The 25,428-nt window shown below is 34.8% G+C and overlaps 7 protein-coding genes across 11 annotated transcripts; 3 read left to right on the top strand and 4 right to left on the bottom strand.

Annotated features, from left to right (window-relative positions):
• Positions 1-1,061: 1,061 nt before the first annotated feature.
• On the bottom strand, positions 1,062-16,865 carry LOC105221141 (neurexin-4). 3 transcript variants are annotated; one of them, XM_011197873.3, is made up of 14 exons: positions 16,386-16,865; positions 14,315-14,431; positions 9,196-9,392; positions 5,823-5,964; positions 5,379-5,749; positions 4,513-5,320; positions 4,328-4,453; positions 4,057-4,260; positions 3,392-3,983; positions 2,970-3,307; positions 2,725-2,904; positions 2,303-2,647; positions 2,102-2,236; positions 1,062-2,034 (listed from the first exon to the last, which is right to left on the bottom strand). In XM_011197873.3, exons 1-14 carry the CDS (start codon positions 16,465-16,467, stop codon positions 1,844-1,846), a joined length of 3,828 nt encoding a protein of 1,275 aa, XP_011196175.1. In that variant the 5' UTR covers positions 16,468-16,865; the 3' UTR covers positions 1,062-1,843. The 3 variants fall into 3 exon arrangements, with proteins under 3 accessions (XP_011196175.1, XP_011196176.1, XP_028901923.1); XM_011197874.3 differs by lacking the exon at positions 9,196-9,392 and adding an exon at positions 8,093-8,289; XM_029046090.2 differs by lacking the exons at positions 14,315-14,431; positions 16,386-16,865 and adding an exon at positions 8,093-8,289 and having other exon boundaries at positions 9,196-9,337.
• LOC105221140 (L-aminoadipate-semialdehyde dehydrogenase-phosphopantetheinyl transferase) lies at positions 11,944-13,235 on the bottom strand. The gene has a single exon (XM_011197872.3). It carries the CDS (start codon positions 12,985-12,987, stop codon positions 12,085-12,087), a length of 903 nt encoding a protein of 300 aa, XP_011196174.1. The 5' UTR covers positions 12,988-13,235; the 3' UTR covers positions 11,944-12,084.
• A 336-nt stretch (positions 16,866-17,201) lies between the features above and the next one.
• Positions 17,202-18,204, top strand: LOC105221139 (YEATS domain-containing protein 4). Its single transcript, XM_011197871.2, has 2 exons — positions 17,202-17,881; positions 17,945-18,204. Exons 1-2 carry the CDS (start codon positions 17,323-17,325, stop codon positions 18,103-18,105), a joined length of 720 nt encoding a protein of 239 aa, XP_011196173.1. The 5' UTR covers positions 17,202-17,322; the 3' UTR covers positions 18,106-18,204.
• LOC105221138 (protein CLP1 homolog) lies at positions 18,192-20,049 on the bottom strand. Its single transcript, XM_054229479.1, has 5 exons — positions 19,909-20,049; positions 19,637-19,802; positions 19,027-19,579; positions 18,467-18,971; positions 18,192-18,401 (listed from the first exon to the last, which is right to left on the bottom strand). Exons 2-5 carry the CDS (start codon positions 19,733-19,735, stop codon positions 18,290-18,292), a joined length of 1,269 nt encoding a protein of 422 aa, XP_054085454.1. The 5' UTR covers positions 19,736-19,802; positions 19,909-20,049; the 3' UTR covers positions 18,192-18,289.
• Positions 20,050-20,153: 104 nt separating this feature from the next.
• On the top strand, positions 20,154-22,371 carry LOC105221137 (spliceosome-associated protein CWC27 homolog). Its single transcript, XM_011197868.3, has 4 exons — positions 20,154-20,335; positions 20,389-20,933; positions 20,993-21,400; positions 21,460-22,371. Exons 1-4 carry the CDS (start codon positions 20,294-20,296, stop codon positions 21,992-21,994), a joined length of 1,530 nt encoding a protein of 509 aa, XP_011196170.1. The 5' UTR covers positions 20,154-20,293; the 3' UTR covers positions 21,995-22,371.
• Positions 21,995-23,589, bottom strand: LOC105221135 (peroxiredoxin-2). 3 transcript variants are annotated; one of them, XM_011197867.3, is made up of 5 exons: positions 23,445-23,589; positions 22,826-23,004; positions 22,644-22,761; positions 22,179-22,584; positions 21,995-22,119 (listed from the first exon to the last, which is right to left on the bottom strand). In XM_011197867.3, exons 2-5 carry the CDS (start codon positions 22,995-22,997, stop codon positions 22,060-22,062), a joined length of 756 nt encoding a protein of 251 aa, XP_011196169.1. In that variant the 5' UTR covers positions 22,998-23,004; positions 23,445-23,589; the 3' UTR covers positions 21,995-22,059. The 3 variants fall into 3 exon arrangements, with proteins under 3 accessions (XP_011196169.1, XP_011196168.1, XP_028901927.2); XM_011197866.3 differs by lacking the exon at positions 23,445-23,589 and adding an exon at positions 23,060-23,280; XM_029046094.2 differs by lacking the exon at positions 23,445-23,589 and having other exon boundaries at positions 22,826-23,280.
• A 152-nt stretch (positions 23,590-23,741) lies between these two features.
• Positions 23,742-25,396, top strand: LOC105221142 (phospholipid scramblase 2). The gene is made up of 4 exons (XM_011197875.3): positions 23,742-24,126; positions 24,198-24,688; positions 24,779-24,937; positions 25,000-25,396. Exons 1-4 carry the CDS (start codon positions 24,042-24,044, stop codon positions 25,021-25,023), a joined length of 759 nt encoding a protein of 252 aa, XP_011196177.1. The 5' UTR covers positions 23,742-24,041; the 3' UTR covers positions 25,024-25,396.
• Positions 25,397-25,428: the final 32 nt, after the last annotated feature.

Here is a 25,428-nt window from a genome sequence, read left to right as displayed (position 1 = left end):
CAATGCGTTTATTGTGTGTGTATTAATGAAAATTTATTAAAAATTAATACCTATTTCATAACTTAGTATGATCTATGAACATATGCATACTTCTAATACGTTGTTGTTACATTAATTGTTGCAATTTATTTTACAATTCTGCTTTTGTGTCTAAACGCTTAGCTCAATTTCATAATAATTTTAATTTATATACTCGATTATTTGTTTTTTCGTTTCAAAAATGAATGACATAGACAATTTACACAACTTGTTTGGAACCCTAACAATAGCTGATTACAGTTGCTTAAAAATTATTTGTGAGTGTAATAATATTACTCAGACCAAATAATTATGTGCACAATTATCTATGCGTTTGAGTTATTATACAATTTTAAAAATATTGTACAATTATAAGGGTTGCCACATATATTTTTTGTTTTAAAATACGAATTCCATTTCGAATACAAATGTTTTCTTACATAACAGTAAATACGAATACAAATTTTGGAAAATAATTATCAAAAAAATTAAAAACTTCGTTTTTTATACTTCGTATTACTTCGTATATATTCAAGTATGTGGTGAATACCATGTCGATGTGAAATTTGTTTATGATTTAATGGAATGTACGGGTATTATAACAATTCAAATCAAATGCACGTTATCTCTTGGGTTTCATAAGTGGCCGTACCGTAAAAGACGGTACCAATTTTACAACACACACTGCAAATGTCATTCGGAAATAGCGGTAAAAAACACAAGTTTATTTGTTGTTACTTAAGAGACATTTGTGAAATTAAATTTCTTACTTAAAGCACAAAGCATTTATATACAAAAATATAGAAAAAACCTAAAGTGGTTTAGGCAAAAAAAAATTTAGATATTCAGTTAGATACTTCATTTGCTGATTTTTCTTTGTTGTTTGCTTAAACATATTTTTAGCGCAAATTAAATTTAAAAAAGTATATTCATATAGAAAACTTAAAATAAATAAGAAAAAATGGACGGTATAAATTTACTTTTGTGAGATGCCTATCTTTTGAAAGATTATTTTTCAAAAACTAACCTATAAAAGTTTTGTAAAAAATAATTAAGAAATACGCGATGGAAACATGCAACTAAACGAAAAGCTAAAGTAAGCAACCGAACACAGTACGAAGAATTCAGCAAAAAGAATGACCACAAAAATTACTCATAATCAAACAACCAGTTGGAAGAAAAAGTTAGTGGGTCTAATTTTCGGGCAATATCTGTATATGGTATATGCCCTTTGGTTTTTTTTTTTCAATTTATGTAGATAAGAACACTTGACTTTATAGGTATGCCGCGACGTCTAAGACCCTTTTGCGTAATATACCACTTCCAACTGGTATTTTCTTATTTCAAAATTGGCAGTGTGACACGCAACGTCCAACGAGAAATGTTCTCACTTTAATTTCGCTTAATTTATTGTGATTTGCTTTTGATTTTTTCATTCGTTGAGTTAAATGAATATTACTTTCGTTTCGCTCACAGTTTTTTTCTTAATGTACTGCTGCAAATTCTTAGTTTCGTTTACAATTTTAATTTTTCACACGCATTACGTTATACTTCTCTATGGCTAAACGTCTGCGTCGCCGTTTGTCATGTCATGCTTAATATAATTACATAGTTATTATGTGTAAAATGTATTTGACGCTACTCTACGGCAACGAGTTGCTTTTGAAAAATCCATTCAACAATTTCTGATTCTTACAAGTGTATGTTTGTGTGTGTGTGGGTGCGTACGCATACGTGCGTTGTATAGTGGTGAGCAGCAGGCTATATGGAGTTGTAGCTACCGCGACGACTACGTGCTCCAATTGCCTATGTGCTGCATACCGAACTATATGAACCACTCTTTTCGTTTCGTCACTTGATGACCTGTTCTCGAGTGCAACACGGCCTCGTCCGGATCATCGGCATTGTTGGCGCCCTCATCTTCATGCGTCAGATAATCTCCTTTATGACGGTGCACGTAACGGCCAATTAAGAAGACCATGAGCAGCAATAGTAGCAGCAGTATAGCCAAAATGACTGAAACGAAAGCGTTTTATGTAAGTAAAATGGATTTTTAGAGGCATACGTGTGTATGATTACTTACAGCCCAAAACAATGGAGAAGCCGCCATATGCCTTGCGCAGTTTATCCTCATCCACAAGTGGTGGTGGACGCGTTTCAATTTCAATGGGCGGATGTGTAACGGGTTCCACGCCGCAAAAGTCTTCCGTTAGTTGAGCTGCGTATGAGAATAGTAAAAATATAAATCAAATGCAACATCAATCAGTTTATTTGCGACACTTACTGCCCAATGATTTCACGTTAGATGGTGGATTCTGTTGGAACATCAGCTTCAGCGGATAGATATCATCGAATTGCACACGCGACACACAGCCCACGAAACCGTCCGTCATCGATTCATTTTTGCCTATATACATGTATTGAATGTTATTGAATTGCGCATCCGCACTGGCTTTTATATCGAAATGATATTCGACCGGCTCGTAATTGTCCACAGTAAGCACCACCGTTGAACCGCCATTTTTACGTGAGAACCGCACATCGTGGTATTGACCCAAACCGAAATGTTTCTTAGGGAATATAATCTCCTGACGCTCAAAACCGAAATCGAAAACACAACGCAAGAAACCTGCAAAGGCAAATTCTGAGTTTAGCATGCGAAAATCAATAGGAGTATTGGCTTTTCGGAAAACCCGTTACACCCACCTGAATTTGATATTTGTATCGTCAAATATTCACCAGTCAAATTTGACGAGAAACCTAGTAGAAAACCTTTTGGTATTGTTGTTGTAAAACCAACGCGTATATTTTCGGCAATCGTAGAGCGGAAGGAGCCCTCGAACTCGTAGCGTATAATAGAGCTGGTGCGCAAATTGACGCCAATTTCTAAACGAAAAACAAAAAAAATTGTTAAACAAGCACTATTTTTGTTATAAACGAGGCAGCCTTACCATCAGCACAAATGGGTCCCTTAAATGCACTCCAACGGCAATCGCATGAGTATCCATCATAACGTTCGATGCATGTGCCATTGTTCAGGCATGGGCTAGACTCACAACGGCCCACACAGTCGGCGCTCACACCGTACAGTCCACGTAATGCATATTGTTTCAGATCCACCATTTTGCCGTTGAGCAACAGAGCGCGTATGCAGCCCACATAGCCGTCACGGTACTCCGTTGTAGCGCCAATAACCAAATCTGAGGTGAGATGTAAAGCGCGCACTGGGCCTGGTGGCTCACGCACCTCCGCTTTGATGGAACCATCAACAACGAGACGAGCTTCCTTGCTGTTAAGGTTTCAGAAAGAAATTAAATGAGTTTTTTGTACAAATTTGGCAAGATTGCACTAAAAAGAATTAAGTACTACCCACCGATTACGCTCCACGCTCACTGTGTGCCACTGATTGTCGTTCAAGTGATAGCTTGTACCGACATTCACGCCAAGTGGTCCGCTGCCTGCTTGATATTGGAACTGCAATTTGTTGCCGCCGTTTATGCTCAATTTGATGTAATCTGTCGGTCCAGTTGCATGGAAGAGCACCGCATTTTCTTGTGTCGTCTTGAATTCCAAGTAAATATCACCCGAATGACCCATATCGAATGGTGGTAAATTAATGGTGGCATCGGCAATACGGAATGTCACCACATTGGTGAATAGATCATCACCCTCGCAACGTAGTGGACCCAGGGTGTAACGGCCTTGTTTCTCATCGAGCGGTGTGCCAGTGTCGCCGAATTTCACCGCACGCACCGGTAAGTGCTCCTTTTCACGTATATCACCGCCATCTTCAGTCCATTCGAGGTTGTTAGAATCGCAATTACACCATTTTGTGGGATCGTGACATTTGCCCAAAATGCCGCACTCACATTTACGCGAACCGGGCAGAGCGCCAGCCCAATAGTCCATAGGTTGATTGTGACGGGACACCCACCAAGAGAAGGGACGGAAATTACCCACTTCAGCTGTAAGTAAGTATTTAGTGAGGCAAAGTATTAGGTTAAGTGAAAATATTGAAGCACACGATTGAGTACTAACAAGGCGAATTGAAGAGACGCGATGAGCGGCACGCATAGCTCAAACGCTGCCAGCAGGTATGTGAGCGATTCAACAGCGCCTCGACTTGCAGCATATTGGCATCATACATGATATTTTGTTCGAACGAGCCAGGCTCCTGGAAGCCATCTACGGTGGTTGTGTGCTCTTGACTGTGACTGAGAGTGGTAACAACGCGACCGTCGGCTGCGGGAGAAGAGACAGTGATAAGAACATACTTTATAAATGTACCCAAAGCCTATTTTATACTTACAATAGAACTCGCAAGTAACTGGGAACGGTTCGAGTGGACCACTGCCGTCCACATCAATCTTCAAATTAACGCGTTGATGCACATGTCCCACATTCTTGTAGGCCTGACACGAGAGTGGATTGTTAGCTGCAGAAATGTTTATAATTAGTTACAAGCACTGTGTTTAAATCACTTGAAAGCCTTACATGTGTGACACACAGCACCCGCATAGCCGGTGTTGGCACAGTCACAGAAGAACTCCATTGAATTCTGGTGGCAAACACCACTGTGCTGGCATGGATTCGGATTGCAACGATCAATCATTTGACAGGCGTCCACCACAACCTCATCACCACAACACACCTCTTCACCCTGCACCCAATCCTTGGGTAACTTATAATTGCCATCGACTAATATCAGCCGCATGCAACCGACGAAGCCATTCTTATCCACACCGCCCGCAATGAAGTAAACCTTGCCCGTAGATATTTGTATGTTCTTTGTTGTGGTCATCGGCCGTTGATCGATGTCGAGCACCAAACGATTACGCCCAATTGTCAGCACAAACGAATGCCATTTGCCATCGTTGAATTGTTCATCGTAATTGTCCAGTATGATGCGTGGCTTATCGCCCAATTTCATGTCGATTTTCACCTTACCATAATCCAAAAATACGCGCACATAGCCGCCAGAAGCGAAATCATGATGCAACATTATGCCTCTATCCTCGTAAGTGCGGAAATAGAAGGAAACATTCATGGTGCTTTGCGCTTCATAACCCTTTATGCGCACATATGAGCCGCGTGTGGTGAATGTAACCGGGTATATCGGTGGCGAGGGGCATGCATAAACGGTGTGGTATTTCGTATAACGATACGCGTCGCCATATTCGAAACTGTCCTTCATGGCGCGCACGAAATTCGTTGAATTGATGAATATATTTTCCATGCAGCCGGTGAAATTTTGCGTTACAATTATGCCTTCTTGAATATTGGGTGCACCGCCAAGGTAGAGCTAAAATGGTGAATTCGTTAGCTCAAATTAACTTCGTAACCATAATCTCAATACTTACGGCACGATTCAAATTCAAGCGCGTGAATTCGCCTTTAATGCGTCCACGTACTATGACGCGATCCACAGAGAAGATAATATCACGACGATTGCGTGAGATCACCACATCGTGCCACACATTGTCGTCCAACAGACTGCCCACGGAAAGTGAAGTCATCAAACTGCTGCCCAAATCCAGATTCAATATCATTTTATTATCCTTAAGCTGCAGCGCAAAATAATCGCCTTGTGTGCCGCGTGAGTACATTAGTAGGCCATTGGCGAAAGCGGTTTTGAAACGGAAACGTATTGATTCGCGTGAGGATGCCACTGGCTCATACTGCAGATCGTAGGTGACGAGACCGGTGCCGTTGAAGTACAGGTTTTCAGCAACTAAAGTGAATAAAGAAAAGGTTTTTAGATTTCCGTATATTATACATATTAAAATGTCTGTAATCAGACTCACCGTAATCGCAGCCATAGAGTTCGACACGCATTGAAATACGATCGTGCCAGCGCGTTGGATTAATGCGAACCCACTGCGCAATTATGGGCACCTCGAAGACATTGTAGTGTATGGAATTGCCATCGGAGTTACCCTTGAACATCTGTGGAGGTTTATGTTATGTTTTGTATTAGAAATATAACCTCAAAATTAATGAATTCAACTACAATCAAAACAAAATCACCAAAAAGTAGAGTGGAAAAACATGCAGTGTGTAGATTTTAGTAACCGTTAACCAAGTGTGATTTGCATGAATTAATTAAAATATGTTGGAAAAAGTATATAAGTAAACAAATGTAAAAACTACAAATAAAAAATGCATCACATAAAGACATTTGTGAAAATTAAAATAAAACAAATTAAATAAATTTAAAAATAAATAGTAATAAAATGAATAATAAAGAATAATATGAATGATAACAAAAAAAATTATAATGGATGGATTATAGAGAAAAATTCACAACCACTTTAAACATTTTAAAATTTTAATTATTTTATTATTTTTGGTGGTATTTACTTCAGCTGGTCTGTTTTTTAACTACTCTAAATTCATTATTAGTGTTTCATAAATAAATATATGTTTTTATAAAAATTAAGAACGAAAAAGCTTAATGCCCGGTTTCACAGTCAGTGCTTAGGTTGTGCTTAAGATAAAACAGAAATATTGCGTTTTACAGTTCATACTTAAGATCTGCTTAAGTACTGAAAATGGGAGACTTAAGCAGTGCTTAAGTAACAGCTGATTTTTGTTTTGAATATTGACTTATTTGTCAAAAAAATAAAATAAAAATTATTTGCTGAAAAATTTTTTGGAATTTCTTGCATTCAATAACGGTTACATGCTTTCCTGCGAGTTGCGATAGGTGCCCCCACTCGCTTGCGGTGAAATTCGGTGTCCTTTTATTGTTTCCATCCATTTCCCAGATTCTAAATTTGTTCGTCGCAATTTTATTTTTCATCAACAATAATTTCAATTTGTCTGATGGTATTTTTAAACAAATGTTTTTCATTGTCCTGCCATATATCATAATAGAATTTTATAGAAAATAAGCATTGACTGTGAAACGCAAATGACTACTCAGTCAACAACAATGCTTAGCTAAGATTTTATTTGGGCACAACTTAAGTACGAACTGTGAAACCGGGCATAAAACTTATTTCTGCAAGCTGATGTAAAGTTGTTATATGGTAAGTATAAATCAATTCTGCAAAGGAAAACCGAGGCAAACTAACTACACAATAAAATTATTCCTATAAACAAAATTATCGACGCAATAAACATAAACATCTTAATTTTTTTATAAAATCAAAAATGTCAACTTGTAATACTAATACTGAAACCTATGAAAATCACTCAATTTCCATTAATACCTTCATCAAAAATTAAAAATTATTATATTTTAAATGGTTTTACTAGGCTGATATATATAGAGAAGAGTTGTTATATATTTCATGGGTTAAATGAATAAAATTCTAAGTAACTGGATCGAATTTGGGCTTATTTCCGGTAAAGGATTGTCAACTTGACTCAATATTAGTTGAAAAACGTTTTATGGTGCAATAGTTACATCGTTTCAAACATTCTATAATTCAAATACATCAATACCACAGCTTTCACAATTGAAAATAATCCAAATTTATATCCGAGTAAGAGTGGTTTTCTCAGTAGCATTTGCCGAATATATTTAAGAAAAGTTTTATGCTGTTACCACAACAAAATCGTACTTTTACATAAAACAAATATTGTAAAAGAGGGAGAATACGCTATAGAATGTGATCCAATGGTTAAATCACACTAAAAAACTTAATTCAATGTTATCCTAAAAATCGGAGGTTAAAAATTTTAATCAATGGGTTTAAAAATGTCCAGTAATTTCAATGCTATTTGTTAGACTTCTGTTTACAGCACGGATATATTAAAAATGCGTAGAAGAACTTAACATTATGTCAAAAACATAGTTAACCTGGTTTCGAAACTGGATATTTTTTTCGTATACAATTACTTTAAATTTTGGATAAGATATTACGAAATCTGTACTACATACGATGATCAGATACATTTGTTACAAATTCAAAGACAGTTGAAGTTTTTGTAACACTAAAAAACAAGGACTAAAAACTAACCAATATAATTACAACAAAAAAAAAAACAATTGGACCAGACAATACGACAAATCTATATGGACTGTGTGTCCACAAGCATCTATGCATTTCAAAAACTCGTACTTTACCTGTGGCTCATTCGACGGATTCACATAAGAGCGCCAGTATTCGCCATCATCCGAATACTGCACAATATACTCGGTGACAAATTCTTGTGTATGCTTACGGCCCATTGTGGCAATTTTACGTGTCTTGCGTGTTTCACCCAGATCGAGTGTTAGAAAGTGATTGTAAGTATTCTCGATCGGTGTCCAAGCGGAGTCGCCTTTATTGTTAATGGGTTATTTGTTATTTACGCAGCAGTTTGTGTATTAAATTTTAATTTAAATAGAAGAAAATGTGTAGGGGTTAGTGAAGCGATGTGGTATACATACATATAGGCATATGGGTATAAAGGGTGCATATCCATTGGGAGTTGGTGAATATTACTTTTTACAACATTCAATGATATGACATTTCCCAACAATTCGCAATTGTCAAATTTCTTATTTTTTTGTAACGCTACAACTCTGCTTTATGCACCCTTTATACTAAAATGTTTACTAGTTATAAGTTATTAGTTAATATTCTTGATAATTTGTTAAACACACACCGTGCAAATGGCAATCACACTCACACCATAAAAAAATCACTGGAAAATAAAAAATAAATCTAGAAAATGAATATGTAAGAAACAAAAAGATACCATTTTATTTATATTCTACAAGAAAAATATGAATACTACAGAATTCTAAAAAAAAATAAAAACCGTACAAAATCCAAAGCAAATAATTGAAATAAGCGCATTAGCAGCATAACTACGGATTAGCACAATATTACCGTTACAAAAAGAGAGGAAATACGTGTGGGTAAAAAGTGGTAGTAAGTCCTGCTGAGTGCACCCAAGCACCATACTGCAGTAAGCCGCTGCAAATATGTAAATGCAGCCACTTACATACTTACAACAGCACAGCATATGTCAGTCTTGTGTAATAATTCAAATTGGAATGCAATAATTCTGCATATATGTCATGCATATATTCTTTGATAATTAGTTTGACCAGCTTTTGTTATCTTTAATTACTTTTTTGAACATTTTCCAAGTCATTCACCATTTTGTTATTCAGCATTTTCAATATACATATGTACATATGTATGTTTGTGTGCTGATGTCTGTAAAGCTGTGGCTTACCTTAATGTTGCCACCTGGTTCTTTATAGTCGGCAAACTCCAAATCAGATATGCCATAACTAATTGAATACTCAGTGACATACTCATCGCTGTGCGGTCGTCCTTGCAATGCGATGTGTGTCACATTTCTCACATAACCCAAATCGATGATAAGCCGTTGATCGAAATCGGAATTTTTCGCAGACCACGAAGTACCGGCTAGACAAAGATGCATGTATGGGCGTTGTGTGTAATGTTTGTGCGGGAGTAGTCAAGAAATAAAAGAAATCATAAACAAAAATACTAACTACAAAAAATAAAGCAAACAACAAAGCACTCAAATGATAAAAATAAATTACAAAAATATTTTTACAATAACAATAAAGTAATACTTTATATTTTCTAAAAATGTTAATTAAATGGTCTAAAAGAAACAATTAAATATTCACTTACGCTTAAACTTAAAAATAAAAAGTAATTGTAGTTATTACGCAAGTTTAGTTAATAATAATTTAAGGCTTAAAATCAGTCGCAATGCAGAAGGAAATTAAAAAATAGATAAAACAACATTCTACGGCCTAGTGGGGTACAAGTCTGGGCTAATATAAGATAGTGGAACTCATCTGACATCCCTTTCCTTAAGGTCGACATCATCAAAACCTTTTCTTCAAATATGGTTTAGATAACCGTTAAAACAACAACCGAAAAGAGAAAAAAAATTTAGAAAATTTCGAGTGAAATTGATCTGGTGTCAGATATAAGAGGCTGGGCATAGTTAATTAACTTTTTTGTGAGCGAATTAAATGCCAAGATCTTGCAAGCCGGCAAATATTTCCGATAGAACGGTTTTTTATTTAAAGAAATACTTTTGGATAGATTAGTTTCGGAGAACTCTGATAGCAACGGTTTTAATAGAATAATTGTAAATATGCCGCTTCTAGTTACAAATGGGTTGAGTTCCTAGTTTACTTGTCATTGAATAAAACTTATTTCAAAGCAGGGAGTGGGTTATAGTTTGAGATCACACTCGGTTGTTGTATCAATTCAAATGTTGTACAAATACCGCCGGCAATATCAATAGACACATAAATCACAAACAATTTATAGTAAAAAAATTTGTTAACTTTATCCTACTTTCGGCTGAATAGTCTAAAGTCATGCACAATTAGTTTAGTACCAGTTTTGTTTACGCAGAGCAAACCAGTGTATCGATTGATTTGTAAGCGTGACACCCTCGCATTATTAGGCACGTTCTAACAATTGTGGCGTGCCGCTCAAATATAAACACGTGAACGCCGAAACGATGAATTAACTAAGGGAGGCACTTACAAACAATCGTACAATAACAACGCGAAATCCCAAAATATTAAAAGGACGAATGGATGTTGACGATTGAGGGCATGCGAAAAGCCAAAGTAGGTGAATGAATTGAAATAATAATAAATTTGTTATAAGGAGCAGGGGGTAGCTAATGCAGCACACTCTATGCAGAAAATAACTAACAGCTTTTGTAGGAGTAAACAATAGCGGTGTCAAAATCGCAGACCGAAGATAAAACGACCAGACCTACGGGTGATTTGGGAGAAAACAATAAATTTGAAGTTGAATAGGTGCCAAACTATAGAAAACAGCTAAAGAAGAGAGGAGTGCAAAATACAATTTAAAACTAATTGAAATGATTATCAAAATCACCCAAAATTTGTTACAACTACATACAATAACAACACAAAGGAAACAACAAAGAGCATGAAATGTAAAGGGGACGCTCTGCAAGAAAACAACCCTTACAACAAACAACCCAAAATACAGGCCAACTAGGGGGATAGTGCAATATTTGGAAATGAAATCATTCCTTTCAGTTTTTTTTTTTGTTATCGCTTTGGTTTTTGGTGCAGTAGTGCTCTTTGGAAGGACACGAAATTGCAATATGGCGCAGCATCGAACTCTGTGCACATTCATAAAACATACACTTTTACGTTACCGGCTCACACAAGTTCGAATAGTTGATATTTCCTTTTCGAGCATGACAGCAGTGCCAAAACTAAATGGTCACGCGGCATAACAAATATGCTTGCCAGCTAACAATTCAACGTTTCAAAGGAACACTCAAAAGCTGTGAATTTTTCACACAACTAGGGGAGGCAAGGTACATTCATATGCCCATTGACGTGCATTTGCCGCAGCGCAATTGCTTTTTGAAAAGGGTAATGCTAACCAAAGTATAGGAAATCGTAATGTGAGGAGGCGACGACGGCACGGGGCACTGCGGTCGCTCCGAAAATAAAAACAAAAACAACAATTAAAATAAATGGTGCAGCTCGCAAAGCAAAATAGCAATTGAAAGGGTTTCACAAATTTGAAAAAAAAAAAACATTTTTTTGCATTGAAACGTTTAAAGTTCATTGAATATGATTTGAACCGATCATATATCGCAAAACACGAAGCGGCAGGTGCGAACTAGTGTGAGTTTGAAGGACTTGTGAATATTTGAATGTCAGACACCCTTTTATTTTTGATCGACCACACGGCAAGAATTCGTTGAATTTGTTTAAAGGATTTTCCGCCTCGTTAAGTTTTATGATATTGCACATAAATAGTTTTCGGTTAGTTCAATAAAGGTAAATGGTTTTGATAGTTTGGTTTAGGGGAAATTTGATACACCATTTACATGTTTTTTAGGAAAAACATAGGAAAAACGAATATAAGGCTTCTATAAAATCTTAATAAATTTCCAAACAATTTCAACAGAGTTTGTTAACTGCAACTACAGTTATAAAAGCTAAAACATTTTATATTACAATAAATGCAATCAATATAAAAAATATATATATTTTATCCAACAACATACATCAGCAAGAGTATAACACATTTATACCTAAAAACTAGATTGAGAGATAAACACATGCATAAACTATGTCTTCCGTCGCTTCCTTAACGCCTCCCTACAGTAGTCGACTATCCCAGCGTCTGTTGCCTTCTCCGTCACCACCAAAAGTTGTTCAATTTTCAAAAGTTCAAATTTTTCCAATTCTGGTTTGAAATTTTTAAATGCAATTGCAGCGCAATACTTTGGTTGTAGTAAATGCTCTTCGAAGTGCCAATCATTTTGTGGCAAATCATTGACACGTAATGTTGTGCCAGTTAGTGGTGATGCCGCAACATCCAATTCATGCGTTGTATCAACAGTGAAACTGATCTTTTGCAAATCTACAGTTATGCCCACACCAAGCTCCTTAACATACGCCTCCTTAAGACACCAATGACGCATAAATGCTTTCAGCTGATCGTACTCATTATGCTGTGGATGACGTATGTACCGCCATTCATTGTCCGAGAATTTACGCTGCATTATACGAAAGAATTCAGCTAGATTTCTACCTCCACTGTACTCAATTTTCATAACATCAACGCCAACTCCCACTTTTGGTATGGCGGTTGTAGTAGGTGTTGTAGCTGTGGCTTCCTGTCTGCTTTCGCTAGAAATGCCTGCAAGCACTACAAACTTCCCTTGGTGTGATACATTGAAGGAGAGTTGATTGCGGTATTTATGGTCTGCTTGTAACCAGTAAGGTTTTCCACGCACATCACGTGCAAATCGCACATCTTTATAGTCAATATCACTGTGCGCACTGACGAACTTTCGCATTAACAGGCGTCCAACTAGCGAGGAAAGGAAATCATCAAGAAAAACAAATTTCATCAAACGTTTACGTTCCTCAGGCTGAATCACAGCCACCGCTTGCGCTAACTGCGCTAATGTAGGATTCCAACTGGCCAAATCAAAAGCCCAACGAATGCATTTATGTTGTTTCATTGCCTTAAGCTTGGGTAAAGTATTTTATAGAAATATTACTTTATACTTTTGGTTAAAAATTTATTAAAATAACAATTAACGAGTCATACAAGTTGATTCCAATTGGAAACTGTCAAAATGTCAAATTGTGCATAATAAAAACACAAATAGCGATAAAGAAGAGAGACAGTGTAAGAGAGAAAATTTTCACACTGAGTACATGCAGTGTTGCCAACATCCGCTAAATTACAAAGCTATAAAAACGTAAACATACCGTGGTAAGGGCAGATTGCGCTAAGGAGTTACTTCGAAAGAAATTAAAAATAATAACAATAGTGGTTAAAAATAACCGCATACTTTTATATAAATAAATATATGTATGTTTATAATTTCTAATTAAATAAATATGCTTTTAAGTAAAAATAATAATAAATGTGAATCTAGCGTTACTATTTATATAATATAATCAAATATATTTGAATACAATTTCACAATAAAAAAGAATAAATGATTTATACAGCTAATAAATTAATTACTATTAAAATAATGAAATGCATACGTACACAGAAAACTAAAAATATATGAGCAATATTCAATTGTAGCCACTATGTACATACGTATGTTAACAATCGTTTTTAAAATAAAGTACTGTAAAAAATATTGCAAAAAATAAAATCCAAAATTTCATAACTTGTATCCGCATAGACACATTCTTACGTGTCTAGCTACAAATCTCGCACTTAGGTATTTCATAAATCAACTATAAATAGCAAATTTAAAGATAACTTAATATTCATATAAAACAAAAATGTTTGTAGCATTTACTAAAAAGCCAACAGTATGTTTTCATTCTTCTTTCACACAACAAAAACTTTGCGATTGTACTTAAATATATGAATTATTGTATAAAACTTTTGGTACAGTAGAAATCAGAACACATGAACTCCCTTTTGCTATATTACAATAGCTAACCTTGACTATATTTTTATATAAATTATTTGATAAAAATACTTATTAATTGCTATTTTTTATAACTAAACAATATGTGTATTAAATTTTATACATATGCATAAGTATATCTGCTGATAAAAAAAATGTACTCAAAATTGCATGTAGTCTTTTCAATGAAATTTATTGAAAGCACATTTTACTGTACACATTATTTGTTTAAGTACAAAATAGTGGAATTCTTAATGAAAACAAAAGTATGTGTGAACGAACATACATATTTTTAAATTGGCAAACCACCTAGCGCGGTGTTTGATAAATGGGCTCACACATATGTATATGTATAAATGGTGGAATTAAAAAAGAAAACCAATATACACAATATTCCATCAACACTTACCATTAAGTCGCGCCTTCTCCGGTCCTCGATCGTTCAAAGAAGAAGTGGCCGTGAGGACGGCATGCTCCATAAGTGGCTGATTACAATCGTAATCAGAAAAGTAGTCGCTATAGGAATCTGGAAATGAAATTAAATTTATAATAAATAAAGTGTGGAATATGTAAAGCAAACGCACAATTATGTGCTTCCCAAAATTAATTTATTGTTTGTTTTTTCTTATATAGTGACCCACATTCATAAACACAAGGTTTTCTTTTCTGGCACTTATCCAGCTGAAGTTGTCAGTTCTTGTAATTAAATTTTCATATCTGCTATTTTATTTCACTCAAAAAGAAAAGAAATGGATTTTCTCACATTTCTCATACATATTTATAGAAATAGTAGCAAAAAATCATTGTTATGCTTGCTGTAAGCAGACTTGTTTAAATATGTCATAATCTGACGAAAATACCTACTCTGAAGTGAAATTAACATACAAGTCAGTAAACTTTTCATTTTGATAGCTCAACATGAAAGTCATGCAATACTCCTTAAAGCAGTAATCATACACACTATATAAATACATATATATACTAATGTAGGTAATGTAAGTAGAAAACTTAAGGCTTTATCCTGCTCATGAACACATCCAATATCATCTACATATGTAAGTATATATAAAATTTATATATGAATGAGCATCTGCTCATGTTTATATAAACAAGACCAACAACACCCTACCTACGCTTGCAAAATAAACCACCCTTTGCTGTTGAATGGTGTAGACAAGCTGGCTGTCGCCGTCGCATGTGTATATTGTTTGGTCTATGTTGTTTTCATGCCGCCTTATCCTGGCTAAGTGCCACTACTCAAGTGCGACAACCAACCAAAGTATAATGCAACAATTTATATACATACGTACGAATGTATGTGCTAGAATTAAGCTTTTTTAGTGAATAACTAGAGAATTTCATTAAGCTACCATGAAATGCATATAGAATTTAGTTATTAAAAAAAATTTCAGTAATATAAACACCGTTTTTTAATAATTATTATTTCATTTCATATGTAGTATTTGAACTATAGCAATAAAATGGTTAATCCCAAACTTTTAGTACAGTAGAAATACACACATACATATGTATCAATGCATGTTTGGCTATGCATATTTTGCTTGATCAATTATTGTGTTGTCTAGGAGTTTATAAATATGCATGGCATTTGTTAAATCGAAGTCACTATTAGTGTTTACTAACTGTTCCCAATATGAATTCAAAGGAGCATTGCCTGGAGCATTATGATAACATAGTTTTTTTCTAAATTTATATGTAAGTGCTTTTATAGCCGCGAACCCATTTAATCACGTGTTTGAAATGCGGCTGAAGCTTTGACCAAAATATTTCGCATGCGCATTAACTGTTCCGGCAGTATGCCTTAAAAGCCGGTGCCGTTTTGTCCTTGGTACAATGTGTGCATATCCAGCAGCAAACTGATTGCAATTTTTACGTACATCAATATACATATGTAAATACATGCATTTTGAAGTACTTAATGCTACTGGAAAATAATTTTAATTAATCTCAACTAAAAGGTATCACTAGTTAAGTTAGTTTTATGAATCACCTTTTTTGCATAAGAATATTTTATCAGCTCAAGTCTGGAAAAAATATAAAAAAAACACAGACAACACCGAGTTTGAGTATACCTTCACTCTGGCTTCAAATATGGGTGTTGCTTTTATGCTCTCTGTTTTGGCTACCTAGTTCGTACGCTATTATCTAGCGTTGGAGCAAGCAAGCTCAGCTTGAATATGCTCTCAACGTTGATCACACGTAAATGGCGTTGAGCGAGTATGGACAAATAATTTGTTACCGTAAATAGCCAACATGTTCAATTAACCACAACAAGAGCAACGAACGAATGATGAGACATCGCCATTACGATCTCAATGTGGAGTCACACCCAAAAAATTTATGAATTTCAATATTTTCTTTTACAATATTTTTAAGTTTTCACATTATTTTACTTATTGGTATGTAAAATAAAGCGTGCAAATAAAACAAAATCTCTTTTTCTCCAATTCTATAATTACCTGCAGTCACATTCCGTATGTTGCAGCTTATGAAAAAAATTCCACAACAAAGCAGCGCTGTCGTCAAACCAAAAGCATTCATTATTGTATAATATAATTAAATATTCAGCTAGAATTCATTTAGTGCATTTATGAATGCATGGAAATATGTTGCACTTGTTAGGCGTCCACTTGACCACTTTTTAATTCCTTTAAGCTGTTGGCAGTGAAATTTACTTCTGCTGCCCAGCGGAGCGCTAGCTTGACACACCAGCACAATTTACAGCACTCACGCACCGAAACTTTTTCAGCGTAATGCACGCAAATAAAGCAGGCGTAAAATTATTCCTCTTTTCAAATGTATTTTTAAATTTTTATAGAATTCTTTTCTTACAATATAATACAATAAATAAAACAAAACCGTCACACCGCAGCAGTCGAATAATGTTCTTCACAACTTGACAACTCCACGTTCGAATCGAATTTGAATCCAAGAGTTAATGATCTCTTCTATAAGTTCTCTTGATTAATTTGACATTCCAATAAGAAAAATTGTACGAAGCAATAGGAAAGAAACGTTTGACGTTGGCAGCATTGCACTACAGGGTTGCATCACAAATGTGAGTTTATTTTTTATTTAAATGTATTAAATTTGTTGAAAAACTACGTTATGTTGTTCATGTTGTTGTTTATACGTTATTATAATATTTGGTTAAACCAAATATACTTCATACCTTGTAATAAAATATGTAATAAAAGCTTAATTATGAATTGGTAGCATCGCAACACAGGGTGGTTAATGATTGCAATCGTATTTCATTTGTTTGTTTATACATCAATTTTGTTTTGTTTAGTAGTTTGACAACCTTTCGCGAAACATTTTTTGATTTTTTTTTCACGATTAAAAACAAAAACCTTTAATTGTATGTGAAAAGGTTAATTAAGGCACATTGTAAACATGAACAGCCTCAATATACCCACGGATTTTGGTCCAGATTCGGGTGGACGTGTAAAAGGTTTGGTAATAGTTAAGCCTATTGTATATGGAAATATTGCAAGATCCTTTGGCAAAAAGAACGAAGATGGACATACACATCAGTGGAAAGTATATGTAAAACCGTATCACAATGAAGATATGTCTGTTTATGTAAAAAAGGTGCACTTTAAATTACACGAAAGTTATGCCAATCCAAATAGAATTGTAACGAAGCCACCATATGAAATTACCGAAACCGGTTGGGGTGAATTTGAAGTAGTCATCAAAATATATTTCCACGATCCGACCGAAAGGCCGGTAACTTGTTACCATATATTGAAACTCTTCCAAAGTCCAGTGGTTGATGGAGAGCTATCAAGTACAAATTTGGACAATACTAAACGAATGGGTGCCGCTAATGTTCATTTGGTATCCGAGTCCTATGAGGAAATCGTTTTCCAAGAGCCCACACAGTTAATGCAGCATTTTCTCATGAATGTACAGCCGCTAACGAGTGGATCATACACCCATGATACCGATTGTAAGTATTATAAACTTTATTTATTAAAATTATAGCAAATGTTTATTTTTAATACATTTTCAGTTGAAACGAAAAAAGAGAAGACATTGGAAAACATTATTGATGTAAAAGGAAAAGTAAAAAGTGAAATAAACTCACTGAAGGACAAATTAAAATTAGCACGAGAGACAATAGCTAAGTTCAAAGCTGAACTTGCTAAAATACAAAAGCCACCCACTTCATAAATATACAAGTTAAGCTTTCATAAAACAAAATATGGAACCCTATGCAATATGCAATTTTCTTGAACTTTAAAGAACTGAAAGTAAACTTATGAATAAAAATATGCCTTTTTTATTTGAATGAAAAAATATACATTTTATTTATGTCTAAAATAGAACAATTGGCATATATAAATATGTAATGCTTTCACACAATGTCCATAAATTGCAATTCGGATAATAACATCACGTTATTAGGCAGTGGTCTCGGTTGTGGTGATAGTACAGTAACAGTCTGTCTGTCCATATCCACATCAGTACTAAAATTATAAAAAATTTCAAATTTGTTACTACTTTATTTAGTTATATTTATTATATTACTTACACGCAAACAAAACCGGCCACATTAGTCCCAATAACATCCTCATCAGTCGATTCAGCGAAGCTAATCGATAAGATATGATGTAGTAACGAGGGACTTGGAGTTACCGCCACAACTTTTGTTTTATTGTCTTCCGCTTTCATTCCAATCGGCATACAGGAATCCGGCAGCGGTGGAGCACCAATTTTGTACAACTTCAAATCTTGAAACTTTACTTCAAACGAGAACGGATAGAAAGGAGTACGATGACCATAAAAGTACTCTTTAATACGTAGATCGCGTTGTTCAGATCGCAAATCGCGACTCCGTTCCACAACACCACCACTTTTTGGCAACAAAACAACGCGTACAAATGAAGGCATATCTCTCAAAAGCTCATTATACAAACGTTCCTGATCCAATACAAATATCGCATTGACTTCGAAGGCCTGTGCTGTGTGTAATAAGTGAGCGTAGCCGTCACCCTTTACCCATCCACATGTGTTTATTATCATTCCGGAATGTTTCGCTATAAACATACGCATTTACATATATTACTGCTACTAAGAGAAAAATTTACTTACTTCTCTTGTTGACATTCATTGATTCCAGCGTTACTTCTGCCATCTTCGATACTGAGGCTTTGTATAGTACATTATTGCTGCCAGGGCCTTTATGACCAAAGTGATATACTAAAGGCGCCGTCTGAGAAAAGCCCTCTTCAATACTGGCAGGTCGTTCAATTAGTATGGAAGCTATGGTACCCGGTATAGAGATTGATCCTTGTCCAACGTCAATATCAACGTATAGCGGACGTCTACCCAGCCGTACAGCATAGTTAAGAAATATGCGACTCAACGTACTTTTCCCTACATCTAAGGGTCCAACAATCATTGCGATCGGTCCGCGTTCATCCTTTTCCTCGGCACTGGCACGCATTTGCTCCAATGCGGCATGACAATTTAAGTATTGTACCATTGGAGTCTCTTTTGAAATGTAACTAACATCAGTTTTGCCATTTACATTTAGCACGCAACCATGATAGGTAAAAATTGCCACTTTCGCGCCTGTTAGAAACTCATATTTTTTCTTCTTTACCAATTCTGTACCGAACATTTCGGCAAAACCAGAAATGAGCTAAATTTAAACACTAAATAACGTTGCTTATTTTTATTATTATGTTATTAAACTTACCGTAACGTAAACTTTCGCATCCTTGTCTTCTATTTCAAAACGCAGTTCAGAATCTGCTTCCAATGTAAATTCTTCACCTTCTTTGGCCTCGTCAGACATTGCTCGAAAGAGATTATTACACGAACAGTAACACGAAAAATAAACAGAGTATATCCTAGAATCCTTTCTGTGGACAAGAATTTCGTGAATTAAGGAAATATAAAATTAATTCAAACCAAGTTGTTTTGTTTATAAACAGCTGATTACAAATGCAGAGTTGTATGGATTTATACCCGCAAAGTCTGTGCAAAGAGAAATGTCATGCAATTTGCGTTATAATTTTCTTGTTTTTATAAATTTTCCACAAATTAATTTTTCAACAAAGTATTTTCAAAAAATTTATTAGACAATTAATAGACCCAAGAACGTTTTGTTGAAATCTATAGAACTTTTCTAAAACTTGTCAATTAAAAATGAATTTAATATAAAATTATGAAATTCTTTATTCTCAATTAAATAATTTCTGACAAAAATGTTAAACTCTGTAGTCACCTTAAACGTCGGAATATAGTACCGAGTTTATTTGTGAATTTGCCATTTTCTATTGTGAATTGTTAATATTTATCAGAACTAAATAATAAATAATAGAATATCAATCTGTAAACAAATAATTGAAGGATGAGCAACATTTACATTCAGGAACCGCCGACTTCGGGAAAGGTTAGCTATTTATTTTAACAAAATAACAGTAAAATTATAAGATTTCGTTTCAGGTTCTCCTCAAGACTACCGTCGGTGATATAGATATAGAACTCTGGTCTCGAGAATGTCCAAAAGCATGCCGCAATTTTATACAACTATGCATGGAAGGATACTACAATGGCACCATTTTCCATCGCGTTGTAAAAGGTTTTATCGTACAAGGGGGTGATCCCAATAGCGATGGAACTGGTGGAGAATCTATTTACGGTCATACATTTAAGGATGAATTTCATTCACGTCTACGTTATGCGCGACGTGGACTTGTTGGAATGGCGAATGCCGATAAGGATGATAATGGCTCACAGTTTTTCTTCACCTTGGCCGCTACACCAGAGCTTCAAAACAAGAACACACTTTTCGGCAAAGTGACAGGAGATACTTTATACAATATGCTGAAACTGGAGGACGGTTTAGTGGATCACAATGAACGCCCCATGTATCCTCAAAAAATATTGCGTGCCGAAATTTTAAGTAATCCCTTTGAAGATATAGTACCTCGAAAAATAGCAAAAGAGACCAAAAGAGAAAAGACAAAAAAACGCGAAAAGGGAGTCAAGTAATTACAATAAATACTAATATAACAGTGACTTCTTTTACATATGGTTTCCTTTACAGAAATTTTGGTTTGCTTTCCTTTGGTGAAGAGGCTGAAGAAGATGAAGAAGAAACTAATCAATTTGTACAAAAAAATGCGGGGAAAGCAAAATCAATGCACGACGTTGGAGACGATCCCAAACTTAGCAAAGATGCCTTACCTATCGAAGGTAGCAACACTAGATCAGATGATGAAGAGGAGTTAGAAGAAGAACGGAGATTGGCTCTTGTCAAAAAGGAACCGTTGGATGATGATGATATGGAAGAGCGTCGCCAGCGAATCAAAGATAAATTGCAATTAAAAACGAATGAGACTAAAAAATTAATAAAAACGGAGACAATTGAAATTAAAGAGGAATTGTCTGATTCTGATGAAGATGTACTTTTGACGCAGGAGCAGGAACGTAAAATAAAAAGCGAAAAAAAGAGGTAAATTAAAACTATATTTCCTGAACATTTTTTGAAAAATAATTAATGGCACTTTTTAGGAATGAAATTCGACAAGAAATTCAAAACCTGAAAAAACAATATCAAACAGAAAAACGTCAAAGAGAAAATCTGGGTGATAAAAAAACTGAGAAGAGCAAAACTGATGAAGTCAATGCTAATGCCGCTGAAAATAATGAATTCATAAAAAATTTTGTCGATGAAAAAGTAAAATACAGTGGCTTAAAGACGAAAATACCCAAAAAAGGGGCTAGTCGAGAGGACTTTACATTAAGTTTACTATCGAAATTTCGAAATAAATTGGATGCACTCAAACAAAAGCAAAGTGAAACAAATGAAGTCACCGCCACTGAGTCTCTAGATGATGGAATTGTAGAGAAAGAAATTCAAGGAGACGATTGGTTGGCGCACACATTGAAGTTCGAAGAAGTAGCACCTATTTTAGCCAAAGATGCATCCACGAAGGGCGACGATTGGTACGATGCGTATGATCCCAGGAATCCGCTGAACAAACGTAAAAGAGGAGAAGGTTCTAAAAGCGGAGGAAGTAGCAGTAAAAGTTCAAAACGACGGTAGTTAAAATTGGAAACATATTTATTTTGATATCAAAATATAAATTTTGGAAGTAAAGTGCGGCGAAATTATGGAATTTTATTAATCTTCTCAAAATATTTTGTTTTCTCTTTGGGATTTGGTACAATCTGAAAATACAAAATATGTTAGTTTGTAATTGAGAAAATGTGCTTGTTTATTTTATTACTGTCTCTGCGCCGGGTTTCCAGCCAGCTGGACAAACTTCTCCATGTGTGTCGGTATATTGGAATGCTTGCACTAAACGAATCGTCTCATCTACTGAACGTCCCACCGGCAAGTCATTCATAGTTATTTGTCGCAAAATACCACGATGATCAATGATAAATAGACCACGTAGTGTATGACCCAAGTCTTCCAAATAAACTCCATAATCCCTGCTAATCTTATGTGTCAAATCAGAAAGCAATGGAATTTTTACATATCCAAGACCACCCTCCTTTCGTGGTGTGTTAATCCAAGCTAAATGGGTAAAATGCGAATCTACACTGATTGCCACGACTTCTGCATTTATCTTGCGGAATTCTTCGATGCGGTCGGAGAACGCTATAATTTCGGTGGGACACACAAAGGTGCTAAAATAAAAAAGTATTGAAGAAATTTGTTGAACTGGTGAAAATAAATTACAACTTACAAGTCAAGTGGATAAAAAAGGAGTACTAAATATTTTCCATGATATTGGGAAAGGGATAATTTGACAAATTCCCCTTTGACAACAGCGGTACCTTCAAACGTTGGAGCTGATTTGGATACTACAAAAAGAATATATGTATGCGATGAAATTTATCACAAACAATTTAATAAATGAATACTTACTGACGGCTTTAGTGGTTTGCAGCTTGTGGTCGCCACGAGGTCCTTCAGAAGGATAAACAGAGCCACCTGCAAAGGAATGGCACGACCCACTTTCCTCGTATTTGCTGCCCGCTGTTAGTACTGAACACAGTATAAGAATACAAAGTTTCGGCAACATTGTACGTGGTAGCATCTGAAATCTGAAGATATCAATTAGTAGGAGTATCGGCACGTACATACACAAGCCACGCATACAATTTTTATTAACTACGATAGAGTGGTATCAAATCGAATGGGCTTATGCGGACACTATATACGTGCATACATAGTACTCTTGCGTATGTTATTGATAAAGTTTTTGATTGATACCGGCTTATTTCACGCAATAACAACTTATCAGTTAAAATTGTTTTTTATACATTGAAGGAAAACGAGAGGGCACTAGTAATTTGATGACGGAAGCAAATAAGGGAATAATAACAAAATAAAATTCTGTTTTCGAAACAGCTTTTACTATTTTCATGAAAATATGCTTCTGTGATTGTATAACTTATTCAAATTTTATTGTTTTTTTTTACAATTAAGGATATTTCTATATTTATTTGTTTATAATATAAGAAAAAAATCTAGCGTTACTCACATTGTAGAAGTAGTAAAAGTAAAATGAAGATTGAAGTAGTTGAACCGGCAAAAAATAACTAAACACAGGGTTGCATTATAAGTATCTAATATATTCACAAAAATTTACGCAAACTATTGCATTTTCAATATAAATCAAAAAACAATAACACAATTTTGTGTATATAATAATTATTTATTATACATCTGAGCATCTAACATTACTTATTGCAGTTAAAAACGATTTTAACAAAACAAAAATATGTTCCCTTTCAAATACACCCGTACATATTTAATTTATGTTTTTATCAACATTTTCTATCATTCATATTGGCAATTGGATTGTTGTTGTAGTTTAATTTTCCTTTTTTGTTTAAGGAGTGTCTGTTACGCATTTTTTATTTAGTTGTTTTAATTTAAAAGAAATGTTTTAAGATTTATCAAAAATAGAGCTAAAGAAGTGCAATTGAAATTGTTATAAAATAAAAGTTAAGATTTTGGTTAGAGGAATTCTAAAACCCCTACCAAGCCTTGCGAATGCCGGACTCCCAACACTAGTAATATTCAAAGTGCTTACGATTACTTCATCCACATCAAAAAAGTATAATTAACGTTCGCAATGCAAAAAAATCGGGACTATGAAGGCGTACCACAAGATGCTCCACCAATCGTTAGGCAACCAAGAGCTACAATGTACCCAGCAGGTAATTTATTTTAATAATGAATTTTTTGGATGAAGTATCTTCTAAACACTTCATGGTTTCCATACTAATAGAACCTTGGATGAGTATTCCTATTGGCATACCCAACTGCCCAACTGGATTAGAATATCTAACAGCCGTGGATCAGTTGCTTATAAAGCAACAAGTGGATTTGGTTGAAGTATTTTTTGGCTGTGAAATGAAAAACAAATCAAAAATAAAGAATTCTGTTGGCGAGAATGTCTATTTAGCTGTGGAAGATACACACTGCTTGACTAGAAACTTGTGCGGTTCTTGTCGACCTTTCGATATACAAATTCTTGATAACTTTCAGAATGAAGTGCTGCATATATATAGACCATTGCGTTGTGAATCCTGTTGCTTTCCATGTTGTTTGCAGACATTAGAGGTATCATCACCGCCCGGTTCAGTTATTGGTAGTGTGGAGCAAGAGTGGTCATTGTTGCGCCCCTTGTATTTAATAAAAAATGCTTATGGTGAAACTGTTTTGCGTGTACGTGGACCACGCTGTACTTTCAAATGCTGTGCTAATGTGGAGTTTGATGTAAGGAATTTCAGATTTTTAAATCACTTAATCATAAATATATAACAGCAATAATATATCAAGATTGACTAATAATTTTTTTTTCTCTAGATTTTTGCTATGAATGGAGATAAGATTGGTAAAATTTCAAAGCAATGGACCGGTATTAATAAGGAATTGTTCACTGATGCCGATTATTTTGGGGTTCAATTTCCAATTGAATTAGACGTGCGAATGAAAGCAGTTATTTTGGCAGCAACTTTTCTTATTGTAATTTGAGTCTTTCCAAATTCCGATTGGCTTATTAATTTTAATCTTTCTATTTTTTCCAGGACATGGTGCATTTTGAGTATTAGAAATATGCTATAATGATCATTTGAGCTTAGCCAGTATAGCAAATATTGCTTCAACATAAAGGACTTATAAAAAATACTTATACTCAACGCGCACATTAACATTTTTTTCTTCCATAAAGCGTACACTTTTTATGCTTTTCGTCAATTTAATGCTAACAAAGTACTTACAAACTCACCTACGCAAAAAAGATGACACCGAGAAAGCCTTTTTACACCATTTGACAATATATTTTTTTAGTATTTACAATTACAATATATATAATAAGACTAAATTTACACTTATATTGCAAATATTTTGAAATATATATAATGTTGCTACTTTTGCAAACACTTGACGAATGATAATAAAAAATGCAAGAAATCATGAATTCTATATGTCTGGTATTTCTATATATTATACAATTG

Source organism: Zeugodacus cucurbitae, chromosome 4, assembly GCF_028554725.1.
Source record: "Zeugodacus cucurbitae isolate PBARC_wt_2022May chromosome 4, idZeuCucr1.2, whole genome shotgun sequence".
Lineage (NCBI taxonomy): Eukaryota > Metazoa > Arthropoda > Insecta > Diptera > Tephritidae > Zeugodacus > Zeugodacus cucurbitae.
Note: the sequence above shows the minus strand (reverse complement) of the source record. Positions and strands in the feature narration are given on the sequence as shown.